The following is a 16060-nucleotide window of genomic DNA, read 5'->3' as shown; positions in this document are numbered from 1 at the left end:
GAGTTGTTCCACGTGTAGATGAATTTCTGATGTATCTGTGGGGAGGAAGGTGATCTCCACGTCTTACTCTTCCACCATCTTCCTCCGGGATAGATATTTTTTAAAAAAGAAGCAATACCTGGGTTTCACTGACCTTTGACAGAGCCTACTGTGTACATAGGAGATACTCAGCACATAGTTTCTGAATTTATGAATTTAAATGCAAAATGAAAACCTTCAGGTTTCTTACTACAGAATCTCTAAACATGTCTTTTTTGTTTCCTTAGGCTTCCATCTCAGTGGCACAGTAACTGAGCCGGCCACTACTTCTGAACCAGCAGTGACTTATAAAGTTGCCATCAGTTTTGATCGATGCAAAATCACTTCAGTGGCTTGTGGTTGTGGGAACAAAGACATATTCTACTGTGCTCATGTGGTAGCGCTCTCACTCTACAGGATCCGTAAACCAGACCAAGTCAAACTGCGTCTTCCTATCTCAGAAACCCTTTTCCAGATGAATAGGGACCAGCTACAAAAGTTTATTCAGTATTTAATCACGGCACACCACACTGAAGTTCTTCCTACTGCACAGAAGCTGGCAGATGAGATTCTATCCTCCAACTCCGAAATCAACCAAGTAAACGGTAATTGTACATTTTTGTTGCTAAAAATATATTTTGTTGCTTTATTGCATGATTAGAGATTGGGATACATTTGCCATTGTAATCACTCAACCTTAATCAGTTCATTCTATCCAAACTTTTTATTAACTCTGTTTCTTAAAGCAATCCAATTGTCCACCTCATAAAGGTTTGGCAAAAAAGGACAGAGAATGTTAGAGTTACATATTGATCTAGTTTATGGACTTCATTTGTCCATACAATCCCTGCCCCAGGAGCCTGGGATATTCAGGAGTGAGAGAAAGCATAAAATAATTAGTGCCATTCAGTGAACTGAAATGGATATGAGAATTCCTTAACATTTCAGGAACCTGCATAGCATCAGGGTTATTCCAAAGAGCATCTGCTAGCATTGTGTTTATGAGCTATATAATGGGAGGGTTTATGGATGGAGAAAGATATTATGTTCACTTACTCATTCAACAAGTATATGTTGAGTACCTACACTGTGCAAGTGGTAGCACTGATTGTTGAGAGCATAAAACAGACATGGTTCCCGCCTTCAAATAGCTTATAATCTAGTAGAAAAGACAGCTAAGTCTGAAATAAATGCTTGCCTTTATTATGAAGCCAGGTTGTAGTTATTTAATCACAGGAAACCGTTGAAGAATTTTGAGAAGAGGAGCTATATGAGCCAATTTTTCATTTTGTTGGTTAGGTCCTACTATGTGCCAGGCATCATGCAAGAGACTTTATACATGTTTATATATGTTAATTCACTTAGTTTTCAAAACTACCCTGTGAGGTAGGTATTATAACCATTTCCATTTTACAAATAAGGAAATTATTTATAACCTAGTTTCACCTGATTTCAGAACTCAGGTTTTTATTGCTTCTCTATACTACCTCTCTATTTTTAGAAGACACTTTGGTATTAATGTGAACAAGGCAGTGAGGCCAGATGAATGTCCTGTATAATACTATAGTATGTGCCAAAGGGCCTGCTTTTCCCAGTTGCCCAATAGAGCTAATCAAGTCCTACACATAGCCTCACCACTCCTCAGAAATAAGGACAGTCAGACAGGCTTCCAGGAACTCTTGCTAACTAGGCGAAATAATCTTCTGTTGTTTTATCCTCAAAGTTGTAGTGTTTACATGGTAACTGAGCTCTATTTGAGAGACACTGTTAAAGAGTAACTTTATATATATATATATATATATATATATATATATATATATGGATATAAAGATATATATATCTATATATCTATATATATCTTCTTATCCCACATAGGGAGACTGTTCTATTTCTCTGGCCTCCTTAAGTCTAGAGTTCTTAGGGACCTGAGTTCAGCTCCAGGTCTGTAACACCACAGCTGGGTTATGGCCTACTTTCATGCATCATTCCCACTAGCTCTTTCTCAGAATTTTTGCCTATATCCAAGCTCTCTTGCATTTTTCTTTAACTAACCATCTTGGTTGAGTACCTGTATTGCACCTGCCTTGTTCATCACCACTGTCACCAAAGCAACCCTCTTTCCCCTTTACCACTGTGCTGAAGCAATCTTTATTCCTCGTTATACCTCCCATCTCAGCATATTATTATATGTCTGAAATTAGTCTGAGTTGCCACAGTGAACTTGAGATGTTACTCTCAACCTTCCCCAGGAACTACTACTTCTGTACCTGTGTTTATTCCAGACTAATATTAGCTTTGTACCCCAGGTTCCCTAGTATTCCACAAGGTCTTTCTTAATATATTTCTAATAACCAGTGCTGATATAGGCAATGATACTGAAAATGGTGAGGACGAGGAGTGGAGATATCTTAGAGGCAACATGGACTGGATTCAACATCCAGGTGTGTAGGATGGGTGGGGAGTGAAGAAGAGGAAGATGAGAAAAAACTCAGTTCCAGAATGTCCAGCTACGATGGCTGGATTTGACAAAAATGTTGCTATTCACTTAGGGAACGTAAGGGGAGGAATAAATTTAGGAGGAAGAGGAATTCAGTTTACTGTTGGCATTCACTTAGGGAACGTAAGGGGAGGGATAAATTTAGGAGGAAGACTAATTCAGTTTAAGTTTGAGGTGCTTGCAGAACACTTAGGTGAAGATTTCTGAAACAAAATTGGGTATTGGTCTGGAACTGAGGACAAAAGTCAGAATTTTGGAGTTTTTAGCATAGAGATGATCTTTGAAGTCCTGTTTCTGTTCCCTGCTAAATCTATAAACACCTAGAACATCTTCCGTCTCCTCCCTCTCAAGCCCTACTCTTCACCAAAACAGACTTTAAAAAACAGGAATAAAATTTCTAAAACTGCTAGCTACCTGCTTTTTTTTTTTTAAATTTATTTAATTTTGGCTGCGTTGGGTCTTTGTTGCTGCATGTGGGCTTTCTCTAGTTGTGGTGAGCGGGGGCTACTCTTTGTTGTGGTGAGTGGGCTTCTCATTGCGGTGGCTTCTCTTGTTGTAGAGCAGGGCTCTAGGCGCGTGGGCTTCAGTAGGTGTGGCACACGGGCTCAGTAGTTGTGGCTCATGGGCTCTAGAGTGCAGTCTCAGTAGTTGTGCGCACGGGCTTAGTCGCTCCATGGCATGTGGGATCTTCCCAGACCAGGGCTCGAACTCATGTTCCCTGCATTGGCAGGCGGATTCTTAACCACTGTGCCACCGGGGAAGCCCTAGCTACCTGCTTTTAATCCTAGGAATGGATCCAGGTATTGCTCTGCTCCTCATGTCCCTGAAAACTTTTATTAGTCCCCATAAGTGGTTTTAGCTAGACTTTGCCTTGTCCCCTTTGGATTGGTGATTCAATTTGGACTATCTTTCCACCTCTTCATCTAGCACTGCTCCATGTTCTGTTTGTGATTTTCTCTGGTAACTCCATACCCCGAGATTCTCTGGCATATAGCATCCAGGCCAGGGCTTCAGTTGCTGTTTATCCATACAGAGTTTGGATACCAAGAGAAAATTATGATAACTTGAGGAGTTAGGTCAGGAACCATGTCTTACAAATTTCTTACAATTTCTTACAATTTCCATCACCAAGCATGGTACCTGGAAAATAATAAGGATTTGTTGAATGAATACAACAAATCCTTATTATTTGTTGTATTCATGCATATACACATGATGAAACAGGGGCCAGTGTAGGAATTAGCAAAGTAGAATGAGAAATGAGGAGAAGCTAGCAAGTAACTATAAAATTGAGTTTTAAGTATAAAATTGAGTTTTAAGAAGTAAATGGTCGGGCTTCCCTGGTGGCGCAGTGGTTGAGAGTCCGCCTGCCGATGCAGGGGATACAGGTTCGTGCCCCGGTCTGGGAAGATCCCACATGCCGCGGAGCGGCTGGGCCCGTGAGCCATGGCCGCTGAGCCTGCGCATACGGAGCCTGTGCTCTGCAACGGGAGTGGCCACAACAGTGAGAGGCCCGCATACCGCAAAAAAAAAAAAAAAAAAAAAAAAAAAGAAGTAAATGGTCAACAATGTTGAATATTGTGGAAGATACAGACCAAAACTAACAAACATAGAACAGCAATTTGGGAGAAATAGAGACTATGCAGAGAGAAGAAAACCTTGAAAGATTATTATTAATATCATCATAGGAATAGAAGAAGATATTGTAACCATGAAATAAAAACTGGATACTATAAAAAGAAATTCACAGAACAGAAAGAACTAATGAATATTACAAATATAATGGCAAAAAAGTTATAAAACTAAGTGATGGAAAATAAAGGTAAGGAAAGTTCCTATAGAGTAGAGCAGAAAGACAAAGAGATTTTTTTAAAAAAGAAGATGAAGAGATGAAAAATAGGATGAAAAAAGGCTGTTAAAAATTAAGAGAATGAGTCCTGGAATTCCGATGTTTGAAAAATAGGGATTCCAGAAATAGAAAACAGAGGTAAGGAATTCATCAATAAAATCATTAAAGAATGTTTTCTAGAACAAAAACGTGTGAGTTTCCAAAGTGAAAGGATTCCACTAAATGCCCAGCAATGGGAAAAGAAGAATCTTTTGAATAAATAAGGCTGGATCAATTGGAAATTCATTCTGGGAAAAAAAAAAAACTTGATTCCTACCTCATGCGATACAGAAAAATTAATTGCCAATGAATTGCAGACATAAATGTGAAAAGTAAAACAATAAAGCATATAGGAGATAATATGAAAAAATATTGTCATGTTCTTGAGGTAAAAAAAATTTAAGTAGGAGAAGATTGATAAATTGAACTACATTAAAATTTTTAAACTTCCGTTTATCAAAAGGCACCATTAAGAGACTAAAAAGGCACACAAATAGTGGGAGAAGATATTTACAATACATACAGCTGACAAAGGGCTTGTATCCTAAATACCTTAAGAATCCCTACAAATAGTAAAATGGACAGAGACACAAAGAGGCACTTGGCAAAAAGGATATCCAAGTGGCTAATAAACATATTAAAAGGCACTTTAACTAATTAGTAATTAGGGAAATGCAAATTAAAACCACAGTGAGATTCCACTACATAGCCACCAGATTGGCTAATTTTTTTAAACTATCAGTATTAAGTATTGGTGAGGATATTGAGCAACTGGAAATAATATATTGCAGGTAGGAGTGTAAATTGTTACAGTCACTTTGGGAAACTGTTGGGTATCATCTAACTCAAGTTGAATCTATGTGTACCCTACGACCCAGAAATTCTTCTCCTAGATGTCTACCCAATGGAAATGAATAGCATAATTTGTGAGAGCCTGAAATAGAAACAATCCAAATGTCCATCAGTAGTAGAATGGCTTAATAAATTAATATATTCATGTAACGGAATACTATATATCAATGAAAATAAGTTGTTTTGCTAAACATAATAATATGAGTGAATCTTACGAACATGATGTTGAGTGAAATAAACCAGACACAAAAGAATAAATGTTATATGATTCCATTTATGTAAAGTTCAAAAACAAGTCCCTAGTGTTAGAAGTCAGGTTAGTGGTTAATATGGGAGAAGAGGAAGGGAGATGGTGTTTGCAAAGGGGCTTCTAGGCTGCTGGTAGTATTCTATTTTCTTGATTTCAGTGATGGTTATTATAATCACTATGTGATAATTCATCAAGCTTTACAATTAAGATTTGTGCACTTTTCATAATTCATATTTCAATTAAAAATTTTAAATTTAATTTAAAAAGCTGTGTGTGTGTATGCATGCATATTTGTATACACATATGTGTATGTACAGAACAAAAAGATGGGAAGAAAATACACCATGATATTAACAAGGGAACTTATGGCTGGAGGCACTATGAGTGGATTTTTATTTTCTTTATTCTTTAGTATATTTTCTATGATAAGCATGTATTGTTTTTATAATTTAAAAAAGGATGTTTAAGAATGAAAGAAAAATTGATTCCACAGACTTAACAGTTCCCTCAGGACAGGTCTCAACGTTACAGTCTTAATGCTAACTTGGAGCCTCAACCCACATGACAGTTTGTTTAATAATTATTTATAAAAACATCCTTTTATTTTATCTTCACTTGTTACCGTTTGTCTTATAATCCTGTGGAAATTTTCATACGAAAATGTCAAAGTATCATTTATACTGACCAAGTCCACTTTACCACTACTGAGGGTAATTAGTTTCATACTCATCTCTTTTTATAAAAAGACTAAAATGTTCTAACCAGTGAACACATATAGGGATATTTTTATCTTTTGTTTTTAACCAAAGGATCATTTTTTTTTTTTTAAGATTTTGCCTGGGAGTTAGTGAGAGAGCTGGAGAAGCTGGTTGTGAACTCCAGGCCTGGTTTATCTAGTTAAAATTATCTTTGCTCTTATTCGTTCATTTCTAAATGCTGTACCCTTCTCTGCTATCTGACCTTTAACGTTGCTATTTCTTAAAAATTAATCTTAAATTTTCTCCTCTTATTCTATATGATCTCTGCAGGCAATCTCAGCTACCTCCTTTACCTTAATGTCATCTATGTATTATGACTCACAGATTTACTTCTCCTATATCCAACTGACTATTCTATATCAAAGACATCCCCAAATCAATATATCCAAACATGAATTTATCTTCTTCCTCAAATTTGCACAATAAATAGCACCACCATCTAGCCACTGGATCATGATAGAACACTTTTTTTCTCATAATCCACATGCATTCCAGTGCAAGACCTGTTAGTTTTACCTCTCAAGTATCTTTCATCATTTTCCACTTCTCTCTGTTGATACTGTCATCACCCTAAATAAAACCACTATAATCTCCCACCTAAATTGCTACTACAGCCTTCTAACTGATCTTTCCATATCCACTGTTGCTCCCTTCTATTCCATCCTCCACACAGCCATCCAAAGTAACTTTTCTATAACTACAGGTTTTGTCATATCACTTCTTGTTTAAAATCCTTCAATGGCCTCCTGTTGCACTTAGGGTAAAATCCAAATTTCATACGGCCTACAAAACCATGCATGATCTGGCTTTTGCCTTCATTTTCACATGATACTCCCTCTCCTTGGAATACTCTTCCTATCCTCTCCCCCTTGTTATAGATGTACTTAATTACCACAATGATTTCTGGCTTCATGCTTTTTTGAGCAAAAAATACACACAGTATTTCCTCCACTCTCTACCAGGCTAACTCTTATTCATTCCTCAATTATTCACTTAAATGTCACTTTCTCGGGGAAAACTTATTTGACCTTTCTTTACACACAGATATGTACCTGGGTGATTATTTGCTTGACATCCCTTTCCCCAACTAGTCTATCAGCTCCACAAGGACAGGGACTATATCTGCTTATTTAACACTGTCTATCCGGTGTTTGGGATAGGCCCCTGGCACATAGGAGGCTCTCAATAAATACTGAATAAACGGAAATGTCTTAGAAAATCCTTCTCGGGCCTTTTGGGTTTTTTCCGGCCATGCCTCAAGGCCTGCAGGACCTTAGTTCCCAGACCAGGGATCCAACAGAGGCCCTCAGCAGTGAGAGCCCGAGTCTTTACCACTGGACCGCCAGGGAACTCCCATGACTTTGATTTCTTCAACAGCCACACCAACTCCATATAGACTGTTACCTGGATGTCTCAAATACTGACTTACTCCCTTTTTTTTTCTGCAAGCACCCATTTTGGCAGCTCAGTTTCTTGTCTCCTGGGTTCCTTATAGACCAGAAAACATTTACACAGTTTACCTTCCTTTCTTTGCTATCAGATAAACCCTTCTGAAGTTTTCGGTGAAATTTTACTGTTAATAACTCTCTAGGCTTTGCCTTATCCTAGCCTAATGTAAGGTACCTAATGCCGTGCCTGGCACATAGTAGGGGCCTAATCACTGCTTGCTGTTATTATAATTTTGAGCTCTCGTTTTCAAAATCCCCTCCTGGTATTCCAGCAGTAATTGCGCTATCCCAGAAGTTTTCCATCGTGTGCACACTAGGTATTAATAAACTGTGCCTGATTTCTTCCACAGCTGCTGCTACTACCACCAGCTGGGCCCCAAAGATTCACCAGTTTGCTCTATACCCCTTCAAATCCTTAGAGGGAGTGTCACTCCACACCTCCAATCTGTTGACTAAGGCCAGCTCCCCTGGGAGACTGGGTCCTGCTCCTGATTTTTCTTTTTCTAGTTGAACCACCCAAGGGTAAGAATTGGTATTCAAACCATCTCTGCCCCTTGCTTTCGGAGCATCATTGCTATTCTTTCCTCATCAGCAAGGTACTCAGAGGCCCAGTCCTTGGTTTATACCTAGTTTATCTTATTTTATCTCAGTTCCATCTCTTAGAGCTCGTGAAAACTAGAATCAGAAGTGAGACTCTGTAATCTGCGTTTTTAACAATAAACCCCAAGTGATTAACATTTGAGAATCACTGTACTGGTGAGAACTCTTGTTATTCTCACTGTGCGGAAAATGCATTATTCTGACTTACCCTATATTCTGTGTGGTAGAATAAACCAAGAAAGGATTTGGCTATTTTCAGACACACCATCCAGCTTACATTCAGGGCCTGAAACCAGGTGGTAGATCACAGCAATATGAGACTAGAGGCCAAAGTATAGCTTTGTAGTGAAGAACAAGACTTTGAAGAGAGACCAACATATAGATTCTAACTCATATACTTTCCATCTGTTATATTACTTACGTGTATAAGCTTTAGTTGTTTTCGCTTTAAAATTAGGATAATAATACCACCTCATAGAGTTGTTAGGAGAGTTCATTGGAATATACTCAACAGATATTCATTGAGCATCTACTATGTGACAGGCACTGTTCACATGTTGCAAATATACCAGGAAATAAAACAATTTATGCCCTCAAGGAGCATACATTCTAGTGGGGATGTGTATAAAAAGTGCTTAGACTCTGGCGTGGAGGAAGCATTCAATAAATGGCTGTTATTAACAAATATTTAAGGATAAGGAGTGTATTTGTTTTTCTTTGCCACTTTCAGTTTACAGAAGAAGTATAGGATATATTATTTGCCCACCTGGAGCTTAAATCAAGGTGGTCAATAGAACAAACGTTTCTTCATTCTATAAATATTAACTCAGTGCTGTAATGATCCAGGCACTGTGAGGTATAAAAATGAATCTGTACACTAGTCTTTAAAAGCTTCAATTTAGTTGGGAATATATGAGAAGTGCACAATTCCAACGTAAAAGAAAATGCAACAGGTCTTCCGAATACCCAAAGCGATCTTTTTTTTTAAACAAATATATATCTTTAACACCTTTATTGGAGTATAATTGCTTAACAGTGGTATGTTAGTTTCTGCTTTATAACAAAGTGAATCAGTTATACATACACCTATGTCCCCGTATCTCTTCCCTCTTGCGTCTCCCTCCCTCCCACCCTCCCTATCCCACCCCTCTAGGTGGTCACAAAGCACCAAGCTGATCTCCCTGTGCTATGCGGCTGCTTCCCACTAGCTAGCTATTTTATGTTTGGTAGTGTATATATGTCCGTGCCACTCTCTCACATTGTCACAGCTTACCCATCCCCCTCCCCATATCCTCAAGTCCATTCTCTAGTAGGTCTGCGTCTTTATTCCCGTCTTGCCTCGAGGTTCTTCATGACCTTTTTTTTTTTTTTTAGATTCCATATATATGTGTTAGCATACGGTATTTGTCTTTCTCTTTCTGACTTACTTCACTCTGTATGACAGACTCGAGATCCATCCACCTCACTACAAATAACTCAATTTCGTTTCTTTTTATGGCTGAGTAATATTCCATTGTATATATGTGCCACATCTTCTTTATCCATTCATCTGTCGATGGACACTTAGGTTGCTTCCATGTCCTGGCTATTGTAAATAGAGCTGCAGTGAACATTGTGGTACATGACTCTTTTTGAATTATGGCTTTCTCAGGGTATATGCCCGGTAGTGGGATTGCTGGGTCATATGGTAATTCTATTTTTAGATTTTTAAGGAGCCTCCATACTGTTCTCCATAGTGGCTGTATCAATTTACATTCCTACCAACAGTGCAAGAGGGTTCCCTTTTCTCCACACCCTCTCCAGCATTTAATGTTGTGTAGATTTTTTGATAATGGCCATTCTGACCGGTGTGAGATGATATCTCATTGTAGTTTTGATTTGCATTTCTCTAATGATTAATGATGTTGAGCATTCTTTCATGTGTTTGTTGGCAATCTGTATATCTTCTTTAGAGAAATGTCTGTTTAGGTCTTCTGCCCATTTTTGGATTGGGTTTTTTCTTTTTTTAATACTGAGCTTCATGAGCTGTTTGTATATTTTGGAGATTAATCCTTTGCCCATTGATTCATTTGCAAATATTTTCTCCCATTCTGAGGGTTATCTTTTTGTCTTGTTTATGTTTTCCTTTGCTGTGCAAAAGCTTTTAAGTTTCATTAGGTCCCATTATTTTATTTTTGGTTTTATTTCCATTTCTCTAGGAGGTGGGTCAAAAAGGATCTTGCTGTGATTTATGTCATAGAGTGTTCTGCCTATGTTTTCCACTAAGAATTTGATTGTGTCCAGCCTTACATTTAGGTCTTTAATCCATTTTGAGTTTATTTTTGTGTATGGAGTTAGGGAGTGTTCTAATTTCATTCTTTTACATGTAGCTGTCCAGTTTTCCCAGCACCACTTACTGAAGAGACTGTCTTTTCTCCACTGTATATTCTTGCCTCGTTATCAAAGATAAGGTGACTATATGTGCGTGGGTTTATCTCTGGGCTTTCTATGCTGTTCCACTGATCTATATTTCTGTTTTTGTGCCAGTACCATACTGTCTTGATTACTGTAGCTTTGTAGTATAGTCTGAAGTCAGGGAGCCTGATTCCTCCAGCTCCGTTTTTCTTTCTCAAGATTGTTTTGGCTATTCAGGGTCTTTTGTGTCTCCATATAAATTGTGAAATTTTTGGTTCTAGTTCTGTGAAAAATGCCAGTGGTAGTTTGATAGGGATTGCATTGAATCTGTACATGGCTTTGGGTAGTAGAGTTATTTTCACAATGTTGGCTCTTCCAGTCCAAGAACACGGTGTATCTCTCCATCTATTTGTATCATCTTTAATTTCTTTCATCAGTGTCTTATAATTTTCTGCATACAGGTCTTTTGTCTCCTTAGGTAGGTTTATTCCTAGGTTTTTTTTTTTTTTTTTTTTTTTTTTTTTTGCGGTATGCGGGCCTCTCACTGTTGTGGCCTCCCCCGTTGCGGAGCACAGGCTCCGGACGCGCAGGCTCCGGACGCGCAGGCTCAGCAGCCATGGCTCACGGGCCCAGCCGCTCCGCGGCACATGGGATCCTCCCCGACCGGGGCATGAACCCGTATCCCCTGCATCGGCAGGCGGACTCTCAACCACTTGCGCCACCAGGGAGGCCCTATTCCTAGGTATTTTATTCTTTTTGTTGCAGTGGTAAATGGGAGTGTTTTCTTAAGTTCACGTTCAGATTTTTCATCATTAGTGGACAGGAATGCAAGAGATTTCTGTGCATTAATTTTCTATCCTGCTACTTTACCAAATTCATTGATTAGCTCTAGGAGTTTTCTGGTAGCATCTCTAGGATTCTCTGTGTATAGTATCATGTCATCTGCAAACAGTGACAGCTTTACTTCTTCTTTTCCCATTTGGATTTCGTTTATTTCTTTTTCTTCTCTGATTGCTGTGGCTAAAACTTCCAAAACTATGTTGAATAATAGTGGTGAGAGTGGGCAACCTTGTCTTGTTCCTGATCTTAGTGGAAATGGTTTCAATTTTTCACCATTGAGGACGACGTTGGCTGTGGGTTTGTCATATATGGCCTTTATTATGTTGAGGAAAGTTCCCTCTGCAGGGTTTTTATCATATATGAGTGTTGAATTTTGTCGAAAGCTTTCTCTGCATCTATTGAGATGATCATATGGTTTTTCTCCTTCAATTTGTTAATATGGTTTATCCCAATGATTGATCTGCGTATATTGAAGAATCTTTGCATTCCTGGGATAAACCCCACTTGATCATGGTGTATGATCCTTTTAATGTGCTGCTGGATTCTGTTTGCTAGTATTTTGTTGAGGATCTTTGCATCTATGTTCATCAGTGATATTGGCCTGTAGTTTTCTTTCTTTGTGTGTGACATCTTTGTCTGGTATTGGTATCAGGGTGATGGTGGCCTTGTAGAATGAGTTTGGGAGTGTTCCTCCCTCTGCTATATTTTGGAAGAGTTTGAGAAGGATAGGTGTTAGCTCTTCTCTAAATGCTTGATAGAATTCACCTGTGAAGACATCTGGTCCTGGGCTTTTGTTTGTTGGAAGATTTTTAACCACAATTTCAATTTCAGTGCTTGTGATTGGTCTGTTGATATTTTCTGTTTCTTACTGGTTCAGTCTTGGAAGGGTGTGCTTTTCTAAGAATTTGTCCATTTCTTCCAGGTTGTCCATTTTATTGGCATATTGTTGCTTGTAGTAATCTCTCATGATCCTTTGTATTTCTGCAGTGTCAGTTGTTACTTCTCCTTTTTCATTTCTAATTCTATTGATTTGAGTCTTCTCCCTTTTTTTCTTGATGAGTCTGGCTAGTGGTTTACCAATTTTGTTTGTCTTCTCAGAACAAGCTTTTAGTTTTATTGATCTTTGCTATCGTTTCCTTCATTTCTTTTTCATTTATTTGGGATCTGATCTTTATGATTTCTTTCCTTCTGCTAATTTTGGGGGTTTTTTGTTCTTCTTTCTCTAATTGCTTTAGGTTTAAGGTTAGGTTGTTTATTTGAGATGTTTCTTGTTTCTTAAGGTAAGACTTCATTGCTATAAACTTCCCTCTTAGAACTGCTTTTGCTGCATCCCATAGGTTTTGGGTCATCGTGTTTTCATTGTCATTTGTTTCTAGGTATTTTTTGATTTCCTCTTCGATTTCTTCAGTGATCTCTTGGTTATTAAGTAGTGTATTGTTTAGCCTCCATGTGTTAGTAATTTTTTACAGATTTTTTTCCTGTAATTGATATCTAGTCTCATAGCATTGTGGTCGGAAAAGATACTTGATATGATTTCAATTTTCTTAAATTTACCAAGGCTTGATTTGTGACCCAAGATATGATCTATCCTGGAGAATGTTTCATCAGCACTTGAGAAGAAAGTGTGTTCTGATTTTTTTGGATGGAATTTCCTATAAATATTAATTAAGTCCATCTTGTTTAATGTATCATTTAAAGCTTGTGTTACCTTATGTATTTTCATTTTGGATGATCTGTCCATTGGTGAAAGTGGGGTTTTAAAGTCCCCTACTATGACTGTGTTACTGTCAATTTCCCCTTTTATGGCTGTTAGTATTTGCCTTATGTATTGAGGTGCTCCTATGTTGGGTGCATAAATATTTTCAACTGTTATCTCTTCTTCTTGGATTGATCCCTTGATCATTATGTAATGTCCTTCTTTGTCTCTTGTAATAGTCTTTGTTTTAAAGTCTATTTTGTCTGATATGAGAATTGTTACTCCAGCTTTCTTTTGATTTCCATTTGCATGGAATATCTTTTTCCATCCCCTCACTTTCAGTCTGTATGTGTCCCTAGGTCTGAAGTGGGTCTCTTGTAGACAGCAGATATATGGGTCTTGTTTTTGTATCCATTCAGCCAGTCTGTGTCTTTTGGTTGGAGCATTTAATCCATTTACATTTAAGGTAATTATCGATATGTATGTTCCTATTACCATTTTCTTAATTGTTTTGGGTTTGTTATTGTAGATCTTTTCCTTCTCTTATGTTTCCTGCCTAGAAAAGTTCCTTTAGCATTTGTTGTAAAGCTGGTTTGGTTTGGCTGAATCCTTTTAGCTTTTGCTTGTCTGTAAAGGTTTTAATTTCTCCATCAAATCTGAATGAGATCCTTGCTGGGTAGAGAAATCTTGATTGTAGGTTTTTCTCCTTCATCACTTTAATATGTCTTGCCACTCCCTTCTGGCTTGCAGAGTTTCTGCTGAAATATCAGCTATTAACCTTATGGGGATTCCCTTGTGTGTTGTTGTTTTTCCCTTGCTGCTTTTAATATTTTTCTTTGTATTTAATTTTTGATTGTTTGATTAATATGTGTCTTGGCGTGTTTCTCCTTGGATTTATTCTGTATGGGACTCTGTGTGCTTCCTGGACTTGATTAACTATTTCCTTTCCCATATTGGGGAAGTTTTCAACTATAATCTCTTCAAATATTTTCTCAGTCCCTTTCTTTTTCTCTTCTTCTTCTGTGACCCCTATAATTCGAATGTTTGTATGTTTAATATTGTCCCAGAGGTCTCCGAGACTGTCCTCAATTCTTTTCATTCTTTTGTCTTTATTCTGCTCTGCGGTAGTTATTTCCACTATTATATCTTCCAGGTCACTTATCCGTTCTTCTGCCTCAGTTGTTCTGCTGTTGATCCCTTTGAGACAATTTTTAATTTCATTTATTGTGTTGTTCATCACTGTTTATTTGCCCTTTAGTTCTTCTAGGTCCTTGATAAACGTTTCTTGTATTTTCTGTATTCTATTTCCAAGATTTTGGGTCATCTTTACTATCATTATTCTGAATTCTTTTTCAGGTAGACTGCCTATTTCCTCTTCATTTGTTAGGTCTGGTGGGATTGTGCCTTGCTCCTTCATCTAATGTGTGTTCTTCTGTCTTCTCATTTTGCTTAACTTACTGTGTTTGGGGTCTCCTTTTTGCATGCTTCAGGTTCGTAGTTCCCATTGTTTTTGGTGTCTGTCCCCAGTGGCTAAGGTTGGTGCAGTGGGTTGTGTAGGCTTCCTGGTGGAGGGGACTAGTGCCTGTGTTCTGGTGAATGAGGCTGGATCTTGGCTTTCTGGTGGGCAGGTCCACGTCCTGTGGTGTGTTTTGGGGTGTCTGTGAGCTTATTATGATTTTAGGCAGCCTCTCTGCTAATGGATGGGATTGTTTTCCTGTCTTGCTAGTTGTTTGGCTTAGGGTGTCCAGCAGTGTAGCTTGCTGGTCGTTGAGTGGAGCTGGGTGTTGGTGTTGAGATGGAGATCTCTGGGAGATTTTCACCGTTTGATATTACGTGGAGCTGGGAGGTCTCTTGTGAACCAGTGTCCTGAACTTGGCTCTCCCACCTTAGAGACACAGCCCTGACACCTGGTGGAGCACCAAGAGCCTGTCATCCACACAGCTCTGAATAAAAGGGAGAAAAAAAAAGAAAGAAAGAAAGAAGAAGATAAAATAAAGTAAAATAAGGTAAAATAAAATTAAATAAAGTCATTAAAATAAAAAATAATTATTAAAAACAATTTTTTAAGTAATAAGAAAAAGAAAGAAAGAAGAGAGCCACCAAACCAAAAAACAAATCCACCAATGATAACAAGCACTATAAACTGTACTAAAAAAAAAAAAACACACACACAACGGACAGACAGAACCCTAGGACAAATGGTAAAAGCAAAGCTATACAGACAAAATCACACACAGAAGCATACCCATACACACTCACAAAAAGAGAAAAGGGGAAAAATGTATATATATATCGTTGCTCCCAGTGTCCACCTCCTCAATTTGGGATGATTTGTTGTCTATTCAGGTATTCCACAGATGCACAGTACATCAAGTTGATTGTGGAGATTTCATCCGCTGCTCCTGAGGCTGCTGGGAGAAATTTCCCTTTCTCTTCTTTGTTCGCACAGCTCCTGGGGTTCAGCTTTGGATTTGGACCCGCCTCTGCGTGTAGGCCGCCTGAAGGCGTCTGTTCTTCGCTCAGACAGGATGGGGTTAAAGGAGCAGCTGATTCGGGGGCTCTGGCTCACTCAGGCTTGGGGGAGGGAGGGGTACGGATTCGGGGCCAGCCTGCGGTAGCGGAGGCCATCATGATATTGCAACAGCCTGAGCCGTGCCATGTGTTCTCCCAGGGAAGTTGTCCCTGGATCATGGGACCCCCTGGCAGTGGTGGGCTGCACAGGCTCCCAGGAGGGGAGGTGTGGATAGTGACCTGTGCTTGCACACAGGCTTCTTGGTGCCTGCAGCAGCAGCCTTAGCGTCTCATGCCCGTCTCTGGGG

At 38.6% G+C, this 16060-nt stretch overlaps 1 protein-coding gene across 1 annotated transcript in view; it reads left to right on the top strand.

The window, feature by feature from the left end:
* Positions 1–16060, top strand: part of ZSWIM5 (zinc finger SWIM-type containing 5) — a 270681-nt gene that overhangs the window by 197359 nt on the left and 57262 nt on the right. Inside the window, exon 2 of the mRNA XM_060089701.1 lies at positions 267–623. Within this exon, the coding sequence (XP_059945684.1) occupies positions 267–623 (357 nt within the window). The remainder of the gene's footprint in view (positions 1–266; positions 624–16060) is intronic.

This window comes from Mesoplodon densirostris, chromosome 2, assembly GCF_025265405.1.
Source record: "Mesoplodon densirostris isolate mMesDen1 chromosome 2, mMesDen1 primary haplotype, whole genome shotgun sequence".
Taxonomy (NCBI): domain Eukaryota; kingdom Metazoa; phylum Chordata; class Mammalia; order Artiodactyla; family Ziphiidae; genus Mesoplodon; species Mesoplodon densirostris.
Note: the sequence above shows the minus strand (reverse complement) of the source record. Positions and strands in the feature narration are given on the sequence as shown.